Source organism: Perognathus longimembris, chromosome 11 (assembly GCF_023159225.1).
Source record: "Perognathus longimembris pacificus isolate PPM17 chromosome 11, ASM2315922v1, whole genome shotgun sequence".
NCBI classification, from domain to species: Eukaryota; Metazoa; Chordata; class Mammalia; order Rodentia; family Heteromyidae; genus Perognathus; species Perognathus longimembris.
The window spans coordinates 6,585,786-6,611,452 of NC_063171.1; the positions used below are offsets into that span (position 1 = coordinate 6,585,786).

Below are 25,667 nucleotides of genomic sequence, written 5' to 3' on the forward strand. Positions count from 1 at the left end.
CATCTCTAGGCTTGGGACTTGGAGGCTCACTCTGGCTTCTGCCTGGGCATCTCTCACACGTGGAAAGCAGAAGCAAAGGAAGAAAGAGGAGGAAGAAGAGAGTGAAGATGAGGGGGAAGGGGACGACAAGGAGAACTACAAAGTCAAAGAGCACTACCCAGTCTCCAAGCCCAGCCACTGGCCATCGTGGCACAGCCACAGCTTTGCTCAAACCGGCAGGGATCTGCAGGTTCCTGAGGGCATAGTCTCCCTGGTTGCCAAAACCCCAGTTACTCGTTACCGCGATGATGTACCGTGAGGATGGTACGCACCATCCTTCCCATTCCCATCCCGAGGACTGGAGGAGCTTCCAGATCATTTTGAATGGGTGGGCACGTCTTTCCCCACCAGTGTTCCAGCATCAGGAAGCCAAGGGGAGCTGCCCAGGGCAGACCGAGTTGCTGTTGGGAAGTCCCCAGCTGGTGGCTTGCAGGCCCGGGCCCCGCCCTGGCGCCTTCCCTTGCAGGCTGCCCACCTCCTTCCCAAGGCCCCTCTCCAGGCGGTGGAGGAGCCGGGCGGCCCGGAGGGGGTGTCGCGGTGGCATTTGGTAATCACACGGAGGCACAAAAGGCCCCGGAGCCACCTGAGAGCGGAATGCGCCCGCGCCCCACCGTGGCCGCGGCCCCTGACACCGCCCGGCGGCCCGCGCGGCCGGACGTCTTGCTGACCCGCTGGGGCTGATGAATCCGGCTTTGTGCGGCACTGTCACGCCGCGTTAGCCCCACAATGGCCAGCGATATTTTATATGAATTTCCCCCTGGCCGGTGATTAGGCGATCGCCGGCCAGTCATAGCAACCTGGAAGTATGCGCTGCCCGCCGGGCTGTCGGGCGCGAGGGGAAATCCCTATTCAGACGCTTTAATTCAACACCCCGAAGGGCGTGTGAATCGCCAACCGCATTTTCACTTTTCCCTTGTGCTTAATCTTGTCGTCGTCGCGGGGACATTGTGCTCTGAGCCCAGCCCGGCAGGGTGTCGGCCGGGGTCCCCCCTCCCACTGTGGAGAATTAATGATATACCGACCAGGCCTCTGCAGCCAGGGGAGTTCCCCCTACCCCCAACACATCAGAAATGGCAACACTTTCGGATGGGGGGGTCAGGGGTCGCAACCTGGATTTGGGGATGCCGCTTCCTTAAAGAGCTGCCCTTTCTGTCCAGCCTGAGCACTGGGGCTCAGGCTGTTTTGGCCGGCTGGCTCCACCGTGTGGGCCTCCCCATAGGCGGTTGGACACACAGAGTGGTGGCCGACCACCCCCTGAGGGGTTCTTGGGATGCTAAGGCCAGTCATCAGGAAGGGGCTTTGCTGAGGGTAGCAGGATCCCAGGATCCATAGGGGACCAGCCAAAGGGGGACCACTTGCCTCTAGTGCAGAGAGGCAGACTTTGTGCCAGTCTGAGGAGGTCCCTTCAGGCCTGTCCTGCCACAGGGGAGCTGACCTGGCTCAGAAGTCACCAAAGGACTTTCAAAGACTCCTGGGCTCAGCCCACTCTGTGGGTTGAAGCTGAGGGCCTCTGGCATCCAGGGCTCCTTGGGCTTCAGGTCTCGACCTCAAACACCCCTAGAATACTTTAAGGTTTAAAGGCTCCACCCAGCCAAGAACAAGACTGCTTCCTTGCTGGGCCATATGCTACTTCTCTGGATACCCTGGGCAAACAAGTCCATGGAAACTTCCACTCTCCTCAGAAACAGCCACTGCTTCCTGACCTCTATCCTATATCCTAGGCTTTCTGATTGATCAGTCTTCCCTAGATAGGTTAGGCCTGCCTCGGTGCCTGCAGCCTCCCCACCCCTTTCACCTTGCCAGAAGTTAAGAGACGGGTGTTGCCCAACTTGGGCCCTCCAGGTATCTGGGGCCTGCCTCAAGGGACAGATAAGCTGTGCCCAATCTCTAAGCACTCAAAATTCTTCAAATGCTTCCTAATCAGAGGCAGGTTGGATAGTCTGGTTACCTGTGGATGCAAGAGAAGAGTACTTGTCAGAACCCAGCTCAGCTTCTATGGCTGAACCATACGTTAGGTAGGGATTGGAAATTCTCTGGGGTTCAGGCCAGAACAGGTGGAAGTGGAAGCAGGAAGTATGAGCACACTCTCCTTCATAGTCTCCTTCTCTCACATATACTCCATGGACATGCACATGTTCACATACACACACACACACACACACACTCTCAATGCACAAACTTCTACATGCACACAAACACATGCCTGTGCAGTATATATGAGCACACTCATACACACATGTGCACAGCACATATATGCAAATGCAGCACATGCAAAGCACACACAAGCATGTATAACACAAAGTCCTGCACACACACACCCGTGCAACGTATGTATACACATCCACACAATCACACAAATGCATATTGACATAGACACACATCTGAATACAGAGATATGATCACTAACATGCCACATGCACACACAGAGACATTTGCAAATGTATATACACGCATGGCTGGCCCCTTTCCTCACAGCTGGCTAGTGGATGTTAAATTCTGCTCTAGGAGGCCTCCTCAGCAGGGGTGGCCAGGCACTCCTGTGGTCTCTGCCACAAAGCCTGGGGTGACCTTTGACATGATTAGGGTCACCCTGTCCCTAATCCAATCAGATTGATTACTGCAAGGCTGGCAGGCAAGTGGGGAGAGGGCTGTGTGTCCACTGTGGCTTCCCGACCCAGCTTCTTTCTAGAGCACCTGCAGGATTCCTGGTCATTTCTGAATCTTTGCAGCAGGCAAACAGGAGAGAGAGGAAATCCAGTACAGGCACCTCCTTCTTATTTTAATGGGTCAAGGAGGGGGGCAGATTTCTGACACTCTGTTATCAGACAGAAAAGGGAGGAGAGTGGAGGGGGGGACAGGAAGAGGGAAGTGAGTCAGGAAAGGGAGTTGGAGGGGTAGAAGAGGGGACTGGAGGGGGGGGCATGGAGGCTACAAACAGGGTGGAGCTCGGATATATTTGCAGAAGATAGTGCAAGTTGCTCTCAAAGGCAGGGAGAGATCAAAAGGATAGTGAGGCTGAACAGTCCAGACTCCAGCCCAGGGCAGCTTCTAAGAGGATAAGCTGCAAGCAGAGGAATAAGACATCCCCAGCCCTCAGCCCAAATTGAGCATGCTGGTCTGCTCCTTAGGGCCGGACTGGGTACCTGTTTGTCCATGGAGAGTCTGCTGTGCTTATCCAAAAGATCTTTGAAGATAATACCAACAACTTGCAGCCCCTCACCCTCATCTCAGATATATATGTGAGCCTGGAGTGACTCATCTCAAGAGCGGCACACATCTTTCCACCACCTGGCCGGCCTTCCCTGCAGAGACCCATGATGCTTTAGCCACATATGGGTTCTCTGCTGTCCGTGTTTCCTAGAGTCTCCCTATGAGGGTCTCCTTTCTTTCTGGGGACGTTGAAGCAAGGATGCTGAGGGTTAAAGCCCTATTTTGATATAGTGCCTCAGTTTCCTCACTAATAAAACAGGCTTGTCACAATGTTGGCTTCAAGTGGATGTCAGGATTTTGCTGATTACTGTATGTCAACTCCCAATGCCCAGGAAGTACTGTCTATGTATGCTGAAAGAAAGAGTGCAGGGGAGGAGGGAGGGATGGAGGGATGAAGGGAGAGACAGGAAGGAAAGAAGAGGAGAGATGAAATCCTTTACCATGCAGCCAAAGTGCTACCTCCTCTGGGAAGCTTTTTTAGGACACCATCAAGCATCAGTCCTTATCTTTCAGCTACTCACTCAATACATCTTTACAAAGCATCTGTCATGTGCCAGAGCACAGCCCTGTGCTGTCATACAGTGCCAATGTGAACACAGGTTGTGTGTATGCCCACAATGTGTGATATAGCAGGCCTATGGGAGAGCCTTCATGTCCCAGCTCTGGTTCTGGGAGGTTTTTAGATCTTCCTAAAATGTGCTTAGCCTTGTAGAGTTTGGCCCATAAATGAAGATAGGGGTGCTGTCAATAATGACTGGACCTTGTAAAACACAGTCACTTCCTATTCTCTTGTTTCCACAAAACTTAAGGAGTAAAGCTAAGAGTAAGAAAAAAGCTTGAGGGGCTGGGAATATGGCCTAGTGGCAAGAGTGCTTGCCCTGTATACATGAAGCCCTGGGTTCAATTCCCCAGCACCACATATATAGAAAATGGCCAGAAGTGGCGTTGTGGCTCAAGTGACAGAGTGCTAGCCTTGAGCAAAAAGAAGCCAGGGACAGTGCTCAGGCCCTGAGTCCAAAACCTAGGACTGGCAAAAAAGAAGAAGAAGAAGAAAAAAAAAAAAGAAACAAGCTTGTGTAGGGCACTGGTGGTTCACATTGGTAATCCTAGCTACTTAGTTGGCTGAGATCTGTGGATCACAGTTCAAAGCCAGCCTGGGCAGGACAGTTGGTGAGACTTATGGCCAATAAAATACTCAGAAAAAAGTTGGAAGTGGCACCATGGCTCAAATGGTAGAGTAGCACTGGCCTTGAGCACAGAGAGGCCCTGAATTTAAGGGACTGGGAGGAGGAAGGAGGAGCAGCAGGAGGAGGAGCAGGCGCAGGAAGAGCAGGAAGAGGAGGAAAGAAGAAGAAAAGAAAGTGTGGCAACATAACAAAACAGAAAGAAGGAAAGAAGGAAGGGCAACATAACAAAACAGAAAGAAAGAAAGAAGGAAAGAGAGAGAAAGGAAGGAAGGGTAAGGAGGGAGAGAAAGACAGAGAAAAGAGAAAGAGAAAGAAAGGAAGAGAGAAAGGGAAGGAGGGGGAGAGAGAAACAATAAAAAGAAATAAACAGTTCCATATGGAACTATGAAGGGCCTTAAATAACCAGGCACTGGGGGCTTATGCTTATAATCCTAACTACTCAGGAGGCAGAGGTCTGAGGATCACAGTTCAAAGCCAGCCTAGGTAGAAAAGTCTTCGTGAGGATCTCATCTCCAATTAACCACTCAAAAACTGGAAGTGGTGCTGTGTGCTCAAGTGGTAGAGTGCTAGCTTTGAGCACAAAGAGGCTTGGAGAAAGTGCCCAGGCTATGAATTGAGCTCCACAACTGACAAAAAATGGAGGAGGAGGAAGAGGAGGATGAGAAAGAGGAGGAGGAGGAGGAGGAGGAGGAGGAGGAGGAGGAGGAGGAGGAGGAGGAGGAGGAGGAGGAGGAGGAGGAAAGAAAATTTGTTAGAATCTATGAACAACTTCAGCCAAGTTACAGAGCAACAGATCTACTATTGGAATGGAGGTGTGGATCAGAAGTAAATCACTTACACAAGTGATGCACAAGCATGCACAAGGCCCTGGGTTCAATGCCCATCACTCCCAAAAAGTATCAATAGTGTTTATGTTATTTCTATATACAATGAACTATGTAAACAAGCCTGCTTTTCTTTTCTTTTTTTGGTCAGTCATGGGGCTTGAACTTTGGACCTGGGCACTGTCCCTGAGCATTTCAGATCAAAGCTAGTGCTCTACCACTTAAGCCATAGCACCACTTCCAGTTTTCTGCCAGGGCTGGCTTTGAACTGCCATCCTCCAATCTCAGCCTGCTGAGCAGCTAGGATTACAGATGAGAGTCACTGGCACCTGGCAAGCCTACTTTTCTTTTCCATTTCCTTCCTTCCTTCCTTCCTTCCTTCCTTCCTTCCTTCCTTCCTTCCTTCCTTCCTTCCTTCCTTTCCTTTCAATCTAGTATCCATATGGAACTATGAAGGGCCTTAAATAATCAAAACAATTGTGAAAAAAAGACTGTGTTGGAGAACTATTTCAAAATATACTATAAAGCTAAAAACATCAAAATAGTATAGCACTAGCATAAAGACCAATGGAATAGAATAGACAGATAATACCTATGTACATTGATTTTGAATATACTAAGACATTTCAATGGGAGTGAAGAGTTTTTATATAACTGATGCAAGAATAACTATATTTCTGTGTGATAAAGAATGAACTTGGACCCCTACTCCATAACATATAAAAGTTAACTCAAAATATAGCAAGACATAAATGTAACACTTAAAACTAAGAACTATTACAAGAAAACTTAATAAGAAAAACACAGATAGAATAATTGAATAGACATTCTCCAAAGAGGATACACATGACTGGCAAATACATGAAAATATGATAACTATCCTTAGGTATCTGGGAAATACAAATGAAAATTCCAGTGAGGTACCACATCACACCCACTAGGATGACTAAAATGAAATACAGCATACTAGGCAGAGGAGAACTTGGAGCCCTTAAACATGGCTGTACATAAACTGGATGCTTTCTAACAGTCTGGCAGTCTCTCAAAATGCTAAACATTGAGTCCCCCCATAATTCTACTCTTAGGTATATACCCAAGGGAATGAAACATATATCCACACAAAATCCAGCATGATTTATAATCAGGAAGAGATTTTTTTTAATGCCCTTCAGCAGTGTATGGCTAAGCAAAATATGGTCTAGCTATGCAATGGAGTTTTGTTCAGCCCTAAAACGCAAGATATCAGGGTGCTATGGAGATGCTACAGACTCAGGGGCTCTGAAAAGGGACACACCCCACGTTCCAATCTCACAGCAGACTATGACATCATCATACTTAGGACCTCATCTGTAAATTGACTTAGGAGTTGCATCTGGCTATTGGCCCAAAGCCAATATGCCCACTGGAACTTGTGTCTGTCAGTCTGCACCTTTCTGAGCATGTGGTCTAACCCAGGCACCACTAGGCATGTTGTGCAAGGATTCGCTTCCAGCACAGGTCCTCCTTCCCCTCTGCCCTTCCTCTCCCCGTGCACTCCTTTGCTCTCTCCTGCTCACTCCTTATTGTGGAATGAAGGGGTCATTTTAATTGAAGACATTGAATGTAAATATTGAATCCCCAAACCATCTTTTCTCCTGGCCTTCTGGTGTCCAGATGGGACTCAGCCATCTGGGAGAGGAAACAGGCGAGGCAAAGCAGGTGTCCTTCTTGTCCCCATGAGAAAGACATCTTGACGTTTTGAGCACAGTGTAGGCTTCCTACTCCCCAAGTGGTAGTAGAGTGTTAGGTAGCAGGTGCATGTATCTCCCCCAAAACACCCAACTCAACCTTCCTATACCACCTGGTGTGGTTCAAAGTGGGACAGACTTTATGCTTTCTTCCCCAAATCAATTCCTTCCTTCCTTCCTCTTTTAAATTTTGAGGCAAGATCTCACTATGTAGCCCAGGCTGCCTCAAACTCATGATCCTTCTCCCTCCTTCTTCTCCTAGTGATGGGATTACAGGTATGTGCCACCATGTCCTACTTCCTTTCTTCTTATCTGAGGGAGTGGAGGCCCTGATCCTGGCACTAGAGCCACATATCCACTAGACACTGGTGCTCCTGTGTGGGGTATCTTGGCAGCAAGTATGTACTGCACATGTCTCCCCTTCCCAAGGCTCTATAACCATATCAGGACACAAGGACTCATGTGGAATGCAACTGCTCCACATGTACTTTGGGCATTCACATGTACACAGACACAGAATACAACATACACATGCATGCTCCAAACCACTTGGGCATGTGTTATGTATAGAAGCCTATACTCACACATGTGCATATGCTAAGGAGTGCAGGTACACATGGAAGCCATGCAGACATAGGCACATGAATGCACACACTGCAGCCACATGCACTAATGTGTAGATATGAAGTGACCCCTGCAAGGCTCATGTGTTAAACACTTGGTCACTGGCTTTGATTCTGAGGGCTGTTACCTTATCAGTGGGCCAATCCCTTCATGGATATGCTCTGGAACAAAGTATCTTGTCCCTTCCCCTGAATGCAGTTCTCTCTGCATCCTCTGCCTCTGCCACACACTCTTGCAGCCATGATGTTGCTTTTTCCCCTCAGATAAAAGCACTGGAGCCAGTCTAGCCTAGACTGAAACCTCTGAAACCATGAGGTAAATAAACATTTCCTCTTGTTAATTGTTTATGTCAGATGTTTTGTCACTTACACATGCACAGATGCACTTGCATGGACAAAACTATATGTATATGTTACTTGCATGAAGTCACATGTAAACACACATGTACATATATGCACTAGCACTCCTATGCATGTGCTTACATGATCACACACAGTCATACCACACATACATTACAACATGTGAAATGGTCACATCACCCTAGGGTCTCTAATTTCTCCCAATCAGAGTAATGGTTGTTCCCAAGAGCCGCAACTATCTAATTACCCTCAATCAGGATTTCTGTGAACCCACAGCTGCAATTATTCTCCCATCTTATAGACAGGGACACTGACATAAAGAAATGAGCTGACTTTCCTTTAAGGTCACAGAGAGGCTACTCTAGGTCCCCAGTTCCAGCTCTTTCCCATACAAGAATATTATCTTCATGCCAGGACTGCAATAACTAGAGTCTAGGCTTCAGGCCAGATGCGTGAAACTCATCTTGCTACACGCATGTCACTTGGGGAGTGAAGCATGGACCCAATAACTGGCTGTAGAGCAGTTTGAGGTCCTTCCCTAATCCTCTCTCCTCTTTACTCTAAGAACTCCTCCTCAGCAGGCCAATGGTACTCCAGAGGAGCAAGGTGGGCCTTATCCCACTGGGAAAAGTCAGCACTGACAGAGGCCAACAGATAAGAAAATTGATGGCAGTGTGAGGATGAGCCACTGCTGGATTCAGCGGACAGAGAAACCACTGGGGAGGGAATGAGTAGCACCATGTCAAGATATGTGAAGACTGACAGGCATGAGAAGCAGGGCTGGAGGAAACCAGGTAATGAGCCATACAGACAATGCCCCAGGCAGAGGGTCCTGCAAGGGCAAAGAAAGGAAGTCAGAATGTGCTTCAGATCTAGGAAGTAGCTAGGGGGCCTGTGGGTCTGGAGAGAAATCAGGAATGCCTTGCTCCATTCTAGCTGCTACAATTCTGGCTACTCAGGAGGCTGAGATTTGAGAACTGTGGGTGAAAGCCAACATGAACAGGAAAAGTCCATGAGATTCTCATCTTTAATTAACTATGAAAAAGCCAGAAGTAGAGCTGTGGCTCAAGTGGTACAGTGATACCCTTGAGCACAAAAGTTCAGGGACAGTGCTCAGGTCCTGAGTTCAAGTCTGAGAACTGAGGAGAAAAAAAAAAGGGCAATTAAACAACAAAACCTTATCCTGGGAAGCTCATAAACTACAGACACAAGTCATAATTCTGGGGGCTGTAAGTCCAAGGTCAGGGCAGAGCAGATTCCATGACTAGTGAGGACTGTTTCCTGGTTCCTACATGGTCCTCCTCACCAGCGTTCTTATGTGGAGAAAGGAGAGGAGCTCTCTGCGGTCTCTTTTATCAGGGCATTGATACCATATAAGGCTCCATCCTTGTGACCTAACCATCTCCTAAAGGCCTACCTCCTAACACTACCACTTGGAATGGAAGGATTTAACACAGAAATTCTGGGGAGACAAACACATTCAGTCCATCTCAGGAAGAAGGGATGATGAAGGAAAAGAGACATCCGGGGCAAGAGGACTAGAGAGATCTGAGAGCTCAGGAGAGTGGCTAGTGAGGAAAATAAGGGGTCTGACAGCCCTTTGAGCCAGCAAGCCTCCAGGAATGGAGCCAAGGAGTCTCTCATGGAAGCTACTACAAGGAAGGTGGTCAGGATGGTGGTAAGAGCGTTTGGTGAGAAGAGAGCAAGTTTGGGATTGAGAAGGTATTACCCACAGGCAATCCTCAAGGTTTTGACCTGAGTAACAGTTGTCTTGGGTTGCCACCCAAAATGAGGAAGCCAGGTAGAAGTAAGCTTGAGAAGAAAGGAGAGGGATCCCAGGCATGGCCATCCTGTTAGGAGTACCTCATAATGGCAAGGACTCCAGCAAGACTGAAGTCTAACCTTGGAGTGGGGGAGTTGAGGGAGAAGTTCCAAGTGCTACAGAGAAAGCCAAATCTTTCTTTCTTTTTTTTTTTTTTTTTTTTTTGCCAGTCCTGGGGCTTGGACTCAGGGCCTGAGCACTGTCCCTGGCTTCCTTTTGCTCAAGGCTAGCACTCTGCCACTTGAGCCACAGTGCCACTTCTGGCCGTTTTCTGTATATGTGGTGCTGGGGAATCGAACCCAGGGCCTCATGTATACGAGGCAGGCACTCTTGCCATTAGGCCATATCCCCAGCCCCAAATCTTTCTTTTGATAGTCTTGGGGCTTGAACTCTGGGCCTGGGTTCTGTCCCTGAGCTTCTTTTGCTCACGGATAGCACTCTACCACTTGAGCCATAGCACTACTTCTGGCTTTTTCTGAGTATTTATTAGAGATAAGACTCTCATGGACTATCCTGCCCAGGCTGCCTTTGAACTGCGATCCTCAGATCTCAGCCTCCTGAGTACCTAGGATTACAGGCATGAGCCACTGGCACCCAGCTGGGAAAGCCAAAGCCAAGTGGCCAGAACCTGGATAGTCATATCTATGGTTAGTTAGTCAAAGCTACAGAAAACAGTGCCATGGACTTGAGGGAGAGCTTGGTGGTGTTTTGCACCAGGCATGCCCTCTGCCTCTGCTGGCATAGGGAAGTCCCCAAGGCTAGCCAGTGTGCCCAAGGTGAGTAGGCCAGATGGTTCTGAAGGGAGAAGAATGGACCTTCAGCTGGGTCAAAGAACTTTGCATTGCCAAATTCTAAACTCTGTTAGGAGAAAAAATGGCTAGGTAGAGGGTTTTCCTCAAAAACATTGCAAATCAAAAGGGCTAAGTTTCCAGTACCTGGACTATATGATAAAGGGGCATGTGAAAGCCCACAGCCAACCTCAACTGCAATGGCAGAAGGCTACTCTCAAGGACAGTGCCCAGGTCCTGAGTTCAAACTCCAGAATGGGCACACACACACACAAAGTTGTGTTTCTATATATTAGCAGTGAATCCAAAAAGGAGATTAAGAAAGCAAATCCAGGTTTGGAGGTATGGTTTGCTTGCCTAGAGAGTGTGAAGTCCTGAATTTAAACTTCAGAAGTACCACAACCACCACCTCCACTACGACACACACACACAAAAAAAAAGCACCAGTGTTAGTGGCTCCTGCCTATAATTCTGTAATCTTAGCTACTCAGGAGGTTGGATTTGAGAATGGAGGTTTGAAGCTAGCGCAACCAGAAAAGTCCATGAGCCTCTTTATTTCCAATTAACCAGTAAGACACTGGAAATGGAAGTGTTTAATGGTAGAGACCAGGCCTGTATGCAAAAAACTAAAGGACATCCAGGAAATGAAAACGTGTTTTAGGGGTAGTGGTGGTGTTTGTTTTGGCTTTTGATTTTTTTTTCTTCTTTTGGGGCGGGGCAAAGCTGGTACAGTAAGAGAGGGAAGAAGGGTGAACAAATGCAATCATGCCTGTTCAGTATACACTAGATGGAAAATGAACTATGCAACTTGTGGACAGGGACAGGAGGGAGAAACTAGGGGAAAGTGAAGGAAGGAGTGACATTGTCTAAAAGAGAAAGAAATGTATTCATTAACTGACTTATGAAATGATAACCCCTCTGTACAACACCTTAATAATAACAATAACATTATATTTAAGGAAAAAAGCTAAAGGACAATGCCCAGTCCTTAAGTTCAAGCCCCAGTACTGGCACACATATGTCAAAGAAAAAGAAAATCAAGTCAGCTACTCCATTTACAGCAGCTTCAAAAGAAAAAAAACACTGAGGTTAACACTAGGCAAGGAGGTACAAATTTGTGTCCAAAATATGAAACATTGATGAAAGCAATGAAATGGGGCTCTAAATACACACATACACACACAAACCAGCCGGAATTCCTGGATTAGAAAACCTCATATAGTTGGGATGGAACACTTTCCAAAATAATCTACAGATTCAATATAATCCCATTTTAAAAAATGCAAAAATCTATGTAGAATTTTGAGGGATCCCAAATAACCAGACAATCTCAAAAAGAACAGAAATTAGAAGACTCACATGTCCTGATTTCAAAACATCCTATGAAGCTACAATAAAAGCATATAGATATGAACAAAATACAAATAAATGAACCAATGGAACTGAAAGTCCAGAATAAGCCTATACATGTATGACAAACTGATTTTCAGCATGAGTGCCATGACCATTCAAAGTGTGTCTGGGGACACACTTTTTTCAGACAGTACTGGAGTTGTGGGGTAGCCACATGGCAAAGAATACATGTGGGTGCCTACCACACACCAAATAAAAAAAATTAACTCAAAACATAAATTTATGAAACTCATAGAAAAAAACGCAGCTATACATTTTTGTGGCCTAAAATTAGGCAACATTTATTTTGATGTCATAACAATATTTGTTTTGTTTTGTTTTTTTTGCCAGTCCTGGCACTTGAACTCAGGGCCTGAGCACTGTCCCTGGCTTCTTTTTGCTTCATGTATACGAGACAAGCACTTTACCACTAGGCCATATTCCCAGCTGTCATAACAATATTAACCAAAGTAATTATTATTATTTTTTTTGGCCAGTCCTGGGCCTTGGACTCAGGGCCTGAGCACTGTCCCTGGCTTCTTCTTGCTCAAGGCTAGCACTCTGCCACTTGAGCCACAGCGCCACTTCTGGCCGTTTTCTGTATATGTGGTGCTGGGGAATCGAACCTAGGGCCTCGTGTATCCGAGGCAGGCACTCTTGCCACTAGGCTATATCCCCAGCCCCTACCAAAGTAATTTTTGAGCCACTATCAAAAAAATTTAAGACTACCTACCCAATGAAAGCAAGTATTTGCAAATCTTATATCTGATAAGTGTCTGGTATCCAGAGATATAAGGAACTTATTTAATGGTAAAAAGTCAAACAACTCAATCAAGAAATGAGCAAAATACCCCATGCTGAGCATGGTGGCACATGCTTATAATCCCACGTACTTAGGAGGCAGCAGTAGAAGTGTGGTAGTCTGGTTTTGGGAAAAATAATAAGGGTCAGGGCATGGCTCAATTGGTAAAGTACTTGCCTACCAAGTATAGGCAAGTTTAAGGCCAGTATTAGGGGAAAAAGAAAAGGACTTGAATAGACATATCTTTAAAGATGACCTGTGAATGGCCAATAAACACATGAAAATATGCTCAATATTGTTAACTATTGGAATGTGAAAATAAAATATGAGATACCATTTCACATATACTAGGATGTGTAATGTTGCTTGTCTGTAACTCCAGCTACTTAGGAGGCAAAGAAGGGGGGATGGAAAGTTGAGGCAGCTCAGACAAAGAGTTAGTGGAAACTCTAGTGTGTGTGTGTGTGTGTGTGTGTGTGTGTGTGTGTGTGTGTGTGTGTACATGAGCACGGGTCACTGGATGCTCTTCCTGAGTTTTTTTTAGTCAAGGCTAGAGCCACAGTGCCACGTCTAGCTTTTTGGTGGTTAATTGGAAATAAGAGACTCATGAACTTTCCTGCCAGGCTGGCTTTGAACTGATCTCAGATCACAGCCTCCTGAGTAACTAGGATTACAGGCATGAGCCATTGGTGCCTGGCTTGAAAACCTTATTTCAACCAACAAACACGTACCAGTTATCTCAGCTATTTGGAGAGAATAGGCAGGAGGTTGGCAATCTAAGGCTAGCTACAGGGTAAAAACATGAGACCCTAGCTGAAAAATAATAACAGAAAAAGATCTGTAAGGTATGAATTAAGTACCTACCAAGCATGAAGCCCTGAATTCAAACTTCAGTACCCCCCCCCGACAATAATCAGCATTTAAGTCAGAAATTCTAAATATTCCAAGAAATATTTGCCCAAGAATCTTCACAGCTCTATTATTCACAATAGCTAGAAGGCAGAAACAATTCAAATGTTCACTGGCTGGTGATTAAGCAAATGTGGTTCCATCATCCAGTGGAATAGTATTGAGCCATTAAAAGGAATGAAGCACAAAGACACGCTAGGTGCTAGGTTTCAGTGAAAGAAGCCAGACAGTAAAGGTCACATATTGTGTAATCACAATAACAGAAAATATCCAGAAAGGAAAAATATGTAGGAATGGATGGAAAACAGCTCAGTGGTGGCCAAAGGGTGAAAGAGGAAAAAGAATTGGGAAAAAAGTGCTTAATGGGTATGGGTTTCTTTCTGGGATGCTGAAAATACTTTATAATGCAAAAGAAGTATGATTCTGGGACAATGTTAAATATATTTTGTGAGTATGTTGAAAGTGCTCCAAAAATATTAATAACAATGTGATTTTCCTCTCCATTTTTTTTTTTTTTTTTTTTTTTGGCCAGTCCTGGGCCTTGGACTCAGGGCCTGAGCACTGTCCCTGGCTTCTTCCCGCTCAAGGCTAGCACTCTGCCTCTTGAGCCACAGCGCCGCTTCTGGCCGTTTTCTGTATATGTGGTGCTGGGAATCGAACCTAGGGCCTCGTGTATCCGAGGCAGGCGCTCTTGCCACTAGGCTGTATCCCCAGCCCCAAATTATTTTATTTTTATTTTTATTTTTTTGCCAGTCCTGGGGCTTGGACTTAGGGCCTGAGCACTGTCCCTGGCTTCTTTTTGCTCAAGGCTAGCACTCTGCCACTTGAACCACAGCTCCACTTCTGGCCGCTTTCTGTATATGTGGTGCTGGGGAATTGAACCCAGGGCCTCATGTATAGGAGGCAAGCACTCTTGCCACTAGGCCATATCCCCAGCCCCCTCTCCATTTTTTTTAAGGTATGGAAATCTTTGTGTGCTTGCTGTACTAGGCACTGTCACCTCCAGCCTGTTTCTCATTTTTGTTTTTGCTTTTTTCTCCCTCCCACTCCCTCACAGTACTAGGGCTTGAACTCAGGGCATCATGTTCTCACTTGGCTTTGTCACTCAAGGCTGGCATTCTACCACATGAGCCACAGCTCCCCTTCCAGTCTTCATGGATTTGTCTGCCTAGGGTGGCTTTGAATCTCCATCCTCAGATCTCAGCCTCCTGAGCAGCTAGTGTTATAGGCATGAGTCCAACATACCCTGCTCTCTCGTCTCTTAGTCTCTGCCTTTCTCTCTCCTGTTTCCTCCCTCTCACTAGGTCTCTACCCTGGGGTCCTGTTCTGTGTCAGGAACTCAGCACCCTGGTGTCTGGCTGGCCTCTTGTAGACATGCTCATGAAGAACAGAGCCGACTCCACTCATACACTGCTGCACTCCGACCCACAGTGGGAGAAGGTCAGCACATGATAATTGCTGCTGGAAACCACTACATCTTAGGATAATTTGCTCTTTGGTAGCAGCTAACCAACATCCAGTTCTTTTGCTATCCTCTCTTTCCTCAAACCAACCCACAACCCCAGTGTACTGATGGGTCTGGACAGTTTCCTCAAGGCTCATGGGCTCTCTCCTGCCTTTTTGTTTTTGAGGATCTTGTGGGGTTTTTTTTTCCCCTGAGTTTTACTTGAAACCCTGCCTATTCTGTACCTCCCCATGGTGGATATCTGTCCAAACTGTCACATGTTGCCCTGGCCATAATAGCAATATATTCTGACCACCCATGGTACCTTTGTCCAGTACAGGGCCAAAGATGGCCAGGCTGTTGCTGATGGTGGTGCAGTTCCAGCGGCGGCCACGGAACTGGTGCTGGCACTCTTGAATGCCAGCCTTGACACCCTCGGCCACGCTGGGCATGATCTCCACGTAGTTCCTGCAGAAGCGCAGCTGCTTGGGCACCAGGCCTGGGATGCTGGCACAGAGGATGGGCTGGGTGCCCAGGGAAGAGTATTGGGGCCCGATGGCCAGAGACCTGGCAGGAGGACAAGGAGGTTAATACAGTTAGCCTGGGATAACTATCTTGGGGAACAGGCAGACCCTTTGCTTTTGGGGTCCTGAGTGCATTTAATGGACAAGACATTTCCTCCACCACAAAGAAAAGCTGACTTTAAAGAGAAGCCAAGCACACGGAGTCTGTGACTGTGTGTGTGTGTGTGACTTAGCTCAAAATGCCAATTGGCAAGATTTGCAGCATGAAACCATGGCTTCTGTGCTCTCAACTTTTTAGAGATGATTCTTATCCTGGGGTGGAAGCAGGGAAGCCACTGCAGAATACCAGACTAGAATCAAAGGCGCAGAGCTGGGTGGTAGCCACTGAGGGGAGCTCACTATGTGTGAATGTGGGGTTTCCATTTTCAAGCAGGGATGAACAGCTAGTCACCTCTCAGCAAGACTTCTCTCTTTCTCTGGGCTCTCTCGTTCACTCAAGAACTGGGATGCTTCACTTTTACCCATTCCATGTAAAATGCTAGGCAAGGATGATGTTCATGTGCAAGTGGTCAGACATGTAGAAGATTGACAGGAACAATAAGATGATGGATGGTGGATAGGAAGGGGGAGTAGTATTGGATACACTAGACTGAGTCAATTGTGAGTTATGGATACGTAGATGTTTGTGGTCCAAGTTCTATATCTTTTCTGAATATTTGAATTTTTTCCAGTGGAATGTTGGGGGGAAGGGTTTGCGAATTATTGCTTAAATGTCAGATTGTTTCAGAAATGGTTTTGTCCCCACACTCCTGGGGCCTGTTCTTTTCCTCTTCAGGTCCTCATAGCTGCCAGAAAAGTGGGGAAAAGGCATCTATCTGTCTGTTCATCTGTCTGTCATCTCTAGGAGGAAGAAGTTTATTCTTTGAATGAGTTTACTGACTTGGAGACTTTGAGCAAGTGGAAAACAGTCATTATTGGTTCAGAGAGAGACAGAGACAGAGACAGAGAAAGACAGAGAAAGACAGAGACCCTGGTTTTTCACTGTTTTCAAAGCAGTAACTGACCAGGGCAGAGGCCAGTCCAAAGGGCAGGTGGTCTCCACCATCAGATCCAGAGATCAGGCCTCACTTACTCTAGGGGTTCACAGTGGTGGGGGGGTAGGGAGATAAAATAGCAAGAGAGTGCTTTGCCCCAGAATCCTACAGCTTAGGCAGACAGAGCCAAGCCAAGCCAGAGGAATTTCAGCTTCTTTCTTAGGTTGGGCAGAGAGGAGTGGCTTCCAGGGAAGATAGAGAGGGGAACTCCCCAGGTTCATAACCTCTTCCAACCCCTTTCCTCTGGGGTGCTGAGTCAGCTCCCTCTACCTCCCCTTCCTGGGGCAGGCCTCTGCTCGTTACCTCCCTTAACCAGGAGGCCAGAGTATGGACAGCTCCAGCTGGATTCAACCAAGCCTGGCTGGATCCTTCCTGAACACCCTCATGGATTTGAAGGGCAGGGAGAGGGGGCATGTCCTCCTGCCTTTTCAGGAACTAGAGACTCCTGAAGTTCCTTGAACTGCTGCCCAGACCGGTCTTCCTTCTCAGAGAGCTGGGCCACCAAGAATACAGGTAGTTGGAAATTCTGCACTAGGAAAGTGGATATCTGGGGACAGGGTACCTACTGGGACAAGGGAGAAGGGTAAGGAAGGATCAAGAGTGCTTAGTAAGTTGTTGATTTTAGATGAGGCTTGAAGAGTCAATTGAGTTTGTTTTAAAATCATATAAAAAGTCCTAAATAGCCAGGTGCCAGTGGCTCATGCCTATAATCCTAGCTACTCAGGAGGCTGAGATCTAAGGCTTGTGGTTCAAAGTCAGCTTGGGCAGGAAAGTCCGTGAGACTCTTATCTTCAATTACCCACCAGAAAAACTGGAAGTGGCACTATGGCTCAAAGTGATAGAGCACTAGCTTTGAGTTGAAGGGCTCAGGGACAGTGCCCAGGCCCAGGGTTCAAGCCCCATGAATGACACACACGAAAAAGTCCTAACTGGCCAAAGACTATCACTTCCCTCCCCATATCCCTTGGATCTACCTGAGAGAACATCACCAGCTGTAACTCCCTCTCACACTCCTTTGGGAGGCCACTGGAGGTACTGTGGCCTGGGGCTGGGGTGGGGAAGGATGGATGGTCCTCTAGAGAAATCCTCCTTGGAAAAGGATGCGGTACCTGTCTCAGGGCCTACCAGGACACACAGCAGCACTGAGCTGTGAAGAAGCTTCCTGAAAAGAGTAACCCCAAGGAATGCTTCATCCCAGCAGATGGTTCTTGCCAGCCTCCTATTCTTGCAACATATTCTTAGGAAATGCACGCAAAAACTGGGGATGTCAGTGTTTGATTGCATCATGCCAATGAGGCTCTTTTGTTTTGATAAATGTGTCAGGAGCACCAAGAGAGTATTGAGAGTGTAGAAAATTCTCTGTACTATCTTTGGTATGTGTGTGTGTGTGTGTGTGTGTGTGTGTGTGTGTGTGTGTGTGTGTGTGTGTGTTTAATTTTGCCAGTCCTGGGGCTTGAACTCAGGGCCTGGGCTCTGACCTTGAGCTCTTTATGCTCAAGGCTAGCACTCTAACACTTGAGCCACAACGCCACTTTCAGCTTTTTCTGTGTATGTGGTACTAAGGAATCAAACCCAGGGCTTGGTGCGTGCTAGGCAAGCACTCCACCACTAGGCCAAATTCCTGGTCCCTGTACTATCCTTAACACATGAAGAAGAAAGGAATAGAGCTGGGAACCAAACAAGATGAGGCAATTAGGATGATTTAATAGACTGCTGTTTCTTAAGAGCAATGCAAGTGAGACCAAGATCAACATATATTGAAGTATGACGTACATCCAGAACTCTGTCCAACAGTCAATTTAATGTCCAGAAGGCACCAGTGAAGAATAAGTACAGTTAGAAGAACAGATGTAGTGACACATTTATAGTGAAAATGAAACTCCTGATTCAATAATTTACTGTTTTGTTTGTTGATTTTGTTTTGTGAATCAGGAATTGAACCCAGGGTCTTATGCAAGCTAAATAAGTGCTCTATAATGGTGCTACCACCTTAGCCCTTTATTTTGTGAGACAGGGTCTCTTTCTCTTTTTTTCATGGTACTTGGGTTCTGAATTCATGGTATTGTGCTTGCTAGGCGATCACTCTACCACTTGAACCATGCTCCTAGATTCATTTCGCTATAGTTGTTTTTTTTCAGATAAAATCTCTGGTTTTTGTTTGCTTTTGTTCTGCCCAGGTCCAGCCTCACACTGCCATCTTCCTACCTAAGCCTTTGGCATAGCTAGGGTCACATGTACCACCTTGTTACCTGATTGGCTGAGATAGTCTCACAAACTTTTTGCCCAGGTTGGCCTTGAAATATAATCTTCCAAATCTCTGTCTCTTAAGTAGTTGTTATTATAGGCATAAGCCACTATGCCCTGCCCTAGACAGGACCTCTTTATTTAGACCAAGGCTGGCCTTAAACTTGTGATCCTCCTGCCTCTGCATACCAAGTGCTGTGACTACAGACTAGAGGCCTGCACCACCACACTCAGATTACTGTTCTGTAATTAACACCAGCAACAAGGGAATGTGAGTACAATATAAGTATCAAGTAGATTCAAAGCTCATTGTACTATCACTAAAGTAAAGAGGGGAAGTGGAGAATAAACAGTTATAAAGACCTGAATTAACTGATTTGCTACAAGAATTGAGGACAAGTTTATGATTTCATAGAGTATGCAGTCCTGTATTCATTTAAGATTCCATACCAATTGTCTGCCAAGATGAAACTATGCCTTCTCATAGTAATGACCACAGCTATGGCTATAGGATGTTACCTCCATTTATAATTGCCGTCTCCAGTAAAAGTTAATGGAAATGAAAATTTCATTTTCCTGTCTCATTTTGAAATATTTGAGAAGGCATCTTGATCTACTATTCATACTCAACTGGACTCTTCTTCTGTGTGTTGGGTTGCTGGGCCACTGTATCAGGAGGAGCAGGAGGTGGCTGTTTACCCATACAGTATGCCCTTAACCTGCCTCTCCCCATTGTCTGTCCTATGCTGAGCAAGGCTCTCTAAGCCTAACATCTGTCAAGACTCCAAATTCCCCATCTTGAAACTCAGAACTATGCATAGGACCCCTAACCTCCACCAGAATGTTACAGATAGAAATTAAGGTCAGACAATCTGAGTTAGCCTAACCACACATGTACTTTCAAATGCCAGAGGGACCTGAAGATGGGGATTAGCCCCAGAGTTGCTAGTTCTGAGAAGGAGGGACCAAATTCTAGGACCAGAGAATGACTAGTTGCCTGGGACCGGGAAGGATCCAGGCCACAACTGGCCTGTAAACAAGGATTCAGTCTTACAATTGCATGAAGTAACCTTTAACAATACAAATGAATTGGAAGGCAAGCTCTTCCTGAACACTTGGATTTTAGCCTCTTGATATCCAGAGCCGAGAACACAGATGTGCTGCCTACATACTAGTGAGCTATGAAAGGCCCTTCAGTCTGTGAGTACACTCCACAGTGAAAAGAACTAATGGGCTCACCCTCTCCTTTCTCCCCCATTCATACTTGATTTTCTGACTTGCCCCTGATTGCCAGCACCCTCAGGCTTCAAAAGGAAAAAGAAAAGCATGTCTGAGGGGTCTCCATTTTTTAGAATCTTGTAGTTGCAAGATCCCAGAATGAGAGCTATCACCACCTTCATCAGCTCATCCCTGTGGCCTTCTGACACAGCCTCTGCCTCCTGCACGTCAGGGCCTTTCTCCATAGGGAATCTTGCTGAGTTGTATTTGTGCCTTCAAATTCCCAAGCATCACTCTTGTCACTGGCTACTGCCCAGCTTCTTACCTGCCTTCTACCAGCCCCATCTCCTATGTGAACAGCAAGAGAAGCTCATGGAGGACCCATTCACGGACCCAGTGTGTAATTCCCTTCAACTGAACAACCTAGACAGGTGTGGCCCAGAACTTCCTGGAATAGGAGGCCGAGGCTTGGAGAGTAGATTCCAGAATGTAATCTCCTCCAGAGTACCTTCTAAAGAACTCAATATCCCATAACACCCTTAAAATATGTTAAGTTGCAGTAAAATAGGAACAAGTTCAATATAAATTGCATTCAAAAAAGGGCATCCGTGTGTGTCCACCATACGACTAAGCACATATCACAGCACAAGAGTGACCTGCCTCCCAGATATGTAGCACTGTTTTCATCAAGGGTCAGTCTTCATCAAGGGTGGTAGCCCAGCAGGTCTAGTCTTTCCTCCAGAACTGATTTATTCTAGCCACCCCATTGAGAATCCTGAAGCCTCAGTTTTCCCAGCTGAACTGGGAAAGACACTGAATTGGAGCAGAGACCTCCCAGTGTGGTCCTAGACCCAACAGTACCCATTGGATTCTAAGGTAGCTTTTAGCTCAGATGTTCCAAGATTCCAAGTACATCCAGTGGACAAGGAGCCTTTTTTTTCTTTTTTTTTGGGGGGGGGGGGCAAGTCCTGGGGCTTGAGGGCCTGAGCATGGTCTCTGAGCTTATTTTGTTCAGGGCTAGCACTCTACCATTTGAGCCACAGCGCCACTTCTGGCTTTTTCTGTTTATGTGGTACTGAGGAATGGAAGTCAGGGCTTCATGCATGCTAGGCAAGCACTCTACCACTAAGCCACATTCCCAGCTCGAAAATTAACCTTTAAGGTGAGAGTCTAAATGCAAAATGCATCTGCCCTTCACAGTCTCTCCTGATTGCTTCCATCTCATTCTCCCAGGAGTCAGCCATAAGACATCCCCCTAGATAGAGGTCATTAACTCCATGTTGTCCACTGGAAGTCCTAAGGATCTTATAAAGGGCAAAGTTGATCTGATGGATGCACATACACACATGGGGAGGACAGAGAATCTGTCTGTGCTTAGCAGGAGATAGGGACCAATGTACCCTGACCCTTGGCAGTTGGCCAGTGGCCTCTACTTCAATACCCTAAGAAATGGCCACAAGTCAAGCGACTGAACTAGTGAACTTTATCTTGCCCAGTGAGCCCTCATTAGACCTCTGGTGCCCGCCCTGAGCTCCTACCTGAATTCCTTGGGGGCATCTGATGGGTTTTTCACATCTCTCTTTCACTCCCACCCACAGATTCTGCATAGTTGTGCAAATCAGTGTCCAGATAGGGAGAGAGGGCCCTTCCTTAAGGTCACCATGAAGGATCCTGGTATCCTGGCTCAGGATACCACTGCAATCTTTTGCCCAGGTGAATGTTAGGAATGAGAAGTCCTCTCTGTGCAATGAGTCATCCCCCAGCCATGCTGTCAGTAACTGGATCATAGTGACATCCAGAAACTGCCTAGGGCAAGTAGGGATAGCAAGGACGGGAAGACTCTGCCCAACCCTCTGGAGAAGCCGAGAGCCTGACCTAGCCTCACTGCACCCATTTCTCTGCACCTGGCCTTGGTGATTCACAGTGTGAGGAATGTATTCCACTTCCTCTCTCCCAGCCAATCCGATGGAGGCCAGTGTTTCAGGAGGCATTTACATTCCCTACTTTTAGCTACCACCTGGTTGAACAGCTAGAATTTAACTGCCTTCACCCTCCCCACAAAAAAAAAAGCAGAGTATTTCAAGTGTAATGTCACTTTTTGTTCCTCTGAGAGGTCCTGCTTTGTCCTACTCCAGACTTTCTCTGGAATCTCTCCCTTGGAGAGATCTCCCATGTAACAGAAAGGGCCAGGCAGATTACAGCTCTTGGGCACCCTGAGCTCGTGCAACTACCAAGGGCATCATCAAGAGGTCCCAGAGGTGCAGTGATGTTTAACAGCTGACAGTAAGCCTTCAAAAACAGAATCCAATTTGTGTCTGAGTAAATTTGAAACAACCTGCACCAATGAAAAGGCTTGCATTATGTCAATCATACTGCATGCTTGTCTTCCTTTCATTTTCATTAATGCTGCTAGTTTTTTCTTTAATCCCTGTATTCACAAGGAGTCCACTGCCTTCGACGTGGAGGACAGAATGCTGTTTTGGAAACAGCCCTGTCCCTAGACTTATAGTTTCACCCTGTGGTCACGGCCACATGAGCCACACCCACAACCCATAGCACTAATGGTTTTTCTCCCTCCTCCTTCCCTTGCTCCTGTTGAAAGACCGGGCTCCTGGCCAGGGATACAGCAGAGATGCTGGCTGTGACATGCAAGGAAAGAAAGAGACTGGCCCAAGGCAGGCGGTAGGCCAGCAAAGCCTGGGCCAGCACTGGCCTCTTTGGGCCAAGGGCTTCCAGCTCCTATTTTGTTTCATGTGAATTTTACTGTCTTTGTACCATGGAACTTGTTTCACAATAACCGGTGCCTATGGACAGTGGTGAAGGGCGAAAGGCAGAGTGCTGCCTGGCTGGGCTTTTACTGCACTGTGGATGTGGGGGGTCCTGGTTTTCTGGAGCTTCTCTTCCCTAACTAGTCACCATAGGACTGGCAGCTCTTAGGTTTCTTTTTGCAGAAAAAATTGGCAGAGTCAACATGTCTGTGCACTGAGGGCACAGCTCTGTGCTTGCACGTTTCCTGGGGGAACTCCAGGAGCAAGCAGGGGACCCTGCTTGCTTGTGTAGTGCTATGGGCAGGAATAGAAAGGGGGGGGCTCTTCAGGGAGAGGCCTTGGCAGCAGTGCTGAGGTTGGTGGCATTTAGCGGTGACTATGAACTCAGGTTCTAGTACCATGGCTTGCTTGCTGTTACATCCTCCCCACCCCCACCCCCCACCCTCCGGCAACCTGTCCCAGGCCCTAATTTCTCTCTCTCTACAAAGAGGTGGTCAGAATTTACTCCATCCAAGGGTCAAGGAGAGGTAAGAGGTGTGGATAAAGTTGGTGAGTCCATTCCAAGGCCCCATTGTTTCACTGAACCTGGAGGAACCCAGTGACATCCTCCCATCAGGTTTTCTTAAGCTAATCCCCTCTGGGAAGCATGCTCACCCATGACCCTACCGCCTGCCTCTCACTGGGACCCTCTTGACTCTTGGCCACCTCCTGCTTTATCTGTGAATGGGGCAGAAGGTGCCTCTCTCATCTTCCCTTGCCCTTTACTGGCACAGAGCATGTCACAGTAAGCACAGTCAGATGCAGGCAGGCAGGCAGGCAGGTTACAGTGGCTCTGGCCAGGCCCCAAGGGAACAAGTAGGGTGGGAGGGGTTCTGCTGAGGACAGCCCTGGTTGAGCTGCCATTGCCAGGCAATGCTCTGAGTATCCATCCTGTTCCAAGCCACTGTCTTGGGAGCTCAGGGTCTCTCACAGGTAAGAGGAAGCTTCTTTCCTAAGACCTGAGATACCAAGTACAGAGCTATTTGGTTCTCAGTAGATGACCTGAGCCGTCCTTTTTGGAAGGGGGCTACCTGGAGTCGCTTGGATAAAGGGCTGCTTGCTTGCCAAAGACCCCAAAGTTCTTGTGTCTCTTACCCTTGGTGGCATCTCCAGAAATAGGAGGGCTCAGGAGCCCAAGCACTTTTTGAGCTGTGGGCGGGGGGGGGGGGGGGTGCTCCTCTAGTCCCTACTCTGGCTGCAAGGCCCTTTCTGAAGCCCTCCCAGCCAGCGCCTGTCCTGCCCCAGCCGGGCCAGTGGGATTACTGACACATACTTTGAGCGAGTCCCAGCAGGTGGGGAGGCTCCCGTGCCGGCGGCCATGTATCTGCCAGCTTCTCTGGGCGTCAGCTGCACGGTTTTGCTGGTGAAGGAATGTGGAAGCACCAATGCATCAGACACCTCCAGGGTGCCACCTGGGGAGCCTTGGAGGGAGACTGAGGCAGAGGCAGAGGCCAGGTCCCTTCTGGCCTCAGGGCTGGGAATTTGTCTAGCAGTGAGACAAGGGAGTGGTGAAAACATTTAATTGGGTCTTTGTGGCCCTCACATTCAGGTGCAGGGTCTGGTTTTCATAGGAAAGACCCAGCTACATTCACTGCTTTAACATGATCTTTATTGATTAGCTGTGGAAGGCAAAGAGCAAGGCCAGGAAGGAGAGAGAAACGATGTCCCCTCAGTGATGTCTTAACCCTGATGATGGAGGTGCAGGGGATGTTCCTATGTCCAAGAGAAGGGACAGGTGCCCTGTGAGAAGGTGGAAGGGCCAGTATGACAAAGCCAGGCTGAGTCAGAGGACTGCGCTCTCCCTCTAAGATTCAGTCTGGGAACCTCTACTCTGATAGCTTACCATCCAATCAAATTTTCTTGAACTGTGCCTTGCCATGTTTGGATTAATTTTAGTGGGGATTTGGGAGTACTGGTTACTGTAAGGTCTGGGACCATGCTGCTCTACCTTGTGAATGGCAGAGAACTGGGAACTCCTTCCTATATCTGCAGCTAGTTCCCATTCTCCACCTCATTTCTGTGGCTCACCATCTCCCAGGTAGCCTTACTGGCACTAACTTGTATTCTAGGACACACACACACACACACACACACACACACACACACACGTGTTTTTTTCTACTCTGTGCCCAAACCAGCCTCACCTCCTGCTCTTTCACCTACAAGTTTCTCTTCCAGCCTCTAGAACCACATAGATGTCAAATCCCCCTTCCCCTTTTTAGGACTCCAAACAGATCATCTTCTAAATTTTTTTCAGAACAGCAACAAGTGCAAAAGTCCAGATAAAACATTCTGAGTGCAGTGGTTTGTCTGGAAGGATCCTGCTTGTGGAGTGACTTCAGGCTGGCCAGCAGGTATCAAGAGTGGTTTAAACTAGTTAGAGAAGAATTTGGCTTGCTGGTTTCTTGCAATTTCCAATCTTTTATTGTAAAACACATTTTAAAAAAATTGGGACATCAGGGCTGGGAGTATGGCCTAGTGGCAAGAGTGCTTGCCTCCTACACATGAAGCTCTCAGTTCGATTCCCTAGCACCACATATATGGAGAACGGCCAGAGGGGACGCTGTGGCTCAAGTGGTAGAGTGCTAGCCTTGAGCAAGAAGAGGCCAGGGACAGTGCTCAGGCCCTGAGTCCAAGGCCCAGGACTGGCAAA

General features: G+C 47.3%; 1 protein-coding gene across 1 annotated transcript in view; it reads right to left on the reverse strand.

Annotated features, from left to right (window-relative positions):
• The window catches only part of Wnt3a (Wnt family member 3A), a 45,323-nt gene that overhangs the window by 14,449 nt on the left and 5,207 nt on the right, over positions 1-25,667 (reverse strand). The window contains exon 2 of the mRNA XM_048357746.1: positions 15,453-15,694. Coding sequence (XP_048213703.1) covers positions 15,453-15,694 — 242 coding nt within the window. The remainder of the gene's footprint in view (positions 1-15,452; positions 15,695-25,667) is intronic.